The sequence below is a fragment of the Metarhizium robertsii genome (genome assembly GCF_000187425.2).
Source record: "Metarhizium robertsii ARSEF 23 chromosome Unknown MAA_Scf_6, whole genome shotgun sequence".
NCBI lineage: Eukaryota > Fungi > Ascomycota > Sordariomycetes > Hypocreales > Clavicipitaceae > Metarhizium > Metarhizium robertsii.
This window is the reverse complement of record NW_011942204.1, coordinates 2,511,423-2,512,929: the sequence shown is the minus strand read 5'-3', so window position 1 is coordinate 2,512,929 and position 1,507 is coordinate 2,511,423. Positions and strand designations below refer to the sequence as shown.

At 46.9% G+C, this 1,507-nt stretch overlaps 1 protein-coding gene across 1 annotated transcript in view; it reads left to right on the top strand.

Moving 5' to 3' along the window:
* Positions 1-602: 602 nt before the first annotated feature.
* Positions 603-1,507, top strand: part of MAA_11372 (endoribonuclease L-PSP) — a gene marked incomplete at both ends in the record, with an annotated part of 1,716 nt that continues 811 nt past the window's right edge. The window contains one exon of the mRNA XM_011413360.1: positions 603-1,420. Coding sequence (XP_011411662.1) covers positions 603-1,420 — 818 coding nt within the window. The remainder of the gene's footprint in view (positions 1,421-1,507) is intronic.

Here is a 1,507-nt window from a genome sequence, read left to right as displayed (position 1 = left end):
AATATGGTCGTCACTGGTGAGTAGCTAGCTCACTCACGTGGGTTGAATTTAGTTGCTAACGCAAAAAAAGTGTGTGGAGACGTCCAATTTGAGAAGAAAATTCGTCAAGGAACCGTAGCGGCAATGGAGGACAGAGTAATTGAGTACCGCGAAACCGAGTTTCACCCAAGACCACATACTTCTGTAAGCAAAGCGGCGGTAAGCGCAGGGTCGGCTCGCCTGCGACGGAAAAAACACCGGTCTTCAAGTACAGAGCTGCGTGACCTAACAGCTCGAGCATCACAGGGAAGTTCATATTCTACTGTGAGTGACCATAGTTTGACTTCAAGTTATGTTTAGATCGGGCCATGATTTTAGGCCAGGCTATCCCTTAATTAGACTTTAATTCCACTGGTGCTGCTTTAATTGGTCCCCCTTCGTATTGCATTAATTAAAAATGTCGCTCCGTATTAGACAGACCAATTTAGACCCGTGGGCTAAATTATGTCTTGTTTTCCGAGAACTGACCAGATAAACGCGTATTATAAGTACAACGGCTGCGTAGTCTCCTATCGATCGACAAGGACAATGCCTATCCGCCACGTCAAGAGCATTTGTCAAACATGGAGCCCCCAAAAGACCTTGTCATCGCCATCTCAGGCGGGTTTTCGGTTCACGGGAAAAAAGGCAAAACGAACAAGGCTCTTAAGCAGCAAGACATTAAGATGTTCTTCAAAGACAAGGGGGTCATAGCTTATCTATCCCAGGAAATTGGGAATTCTGGGAAGATACAGGATGACAAATGGAATGTCCTGTTGTCATCTGACGACAATAAAGGGGGGGAAACAGCTATATTTAAGGGAGCTAAACAGAAAGGGCTCTGTATTCTGGGTGAAGCCTGGCTCCAAGGATGCATTGATGAAGACAAAGTTATTCAGCCACGAGAGGAGCACTTTCGCCAAAAACCTACCAAACGAGCTTACTCCACTCCTCACAGAACTCCATCGGTCTTTGAGTACCTGAATTCAGAGAAGGAAGGCACGTCAGATGAAACAAATGAAAAGGACAGAGAAAGGGCAGAGAAGAAGAGGAAAGGGCAAGAGGAGAAGGAACGGAAAAGCAAAGAAAAGGGGGAGGCAGAAGAAAAGAAGAGCAGGGAGGAAGAAGAGAAGAGGAAAGAGGAAGAAGAGAAGGAGGAGGAGGAAAAAAAGAAGAGGAGGGAGGGAAAAAAGAAGAGGGGGGAGGAAGAAAAAAATGGCGAGTCCGGAACCGACCTGTCCGGAAATGACGGGTCTGAAACAGAGTCTTCGGGCGAAGAAAGTGACGGCGCAACAAATTCGTCAAGTGGAGGGGAGGAAAGCGACACGGATATGGATTCAGATGAAGAGTTTCAGCAATTCTCTCAGAATGTTGACCCTGCAGTTCGGGAAAGGATGGAGTGGTATCGAAGTGGAAACAGGGACGGACAGATGTCGCATCTAATAGCCCCTTATCACCCGTCTCAAAAGCATTTACCGCGAAGCGAGAG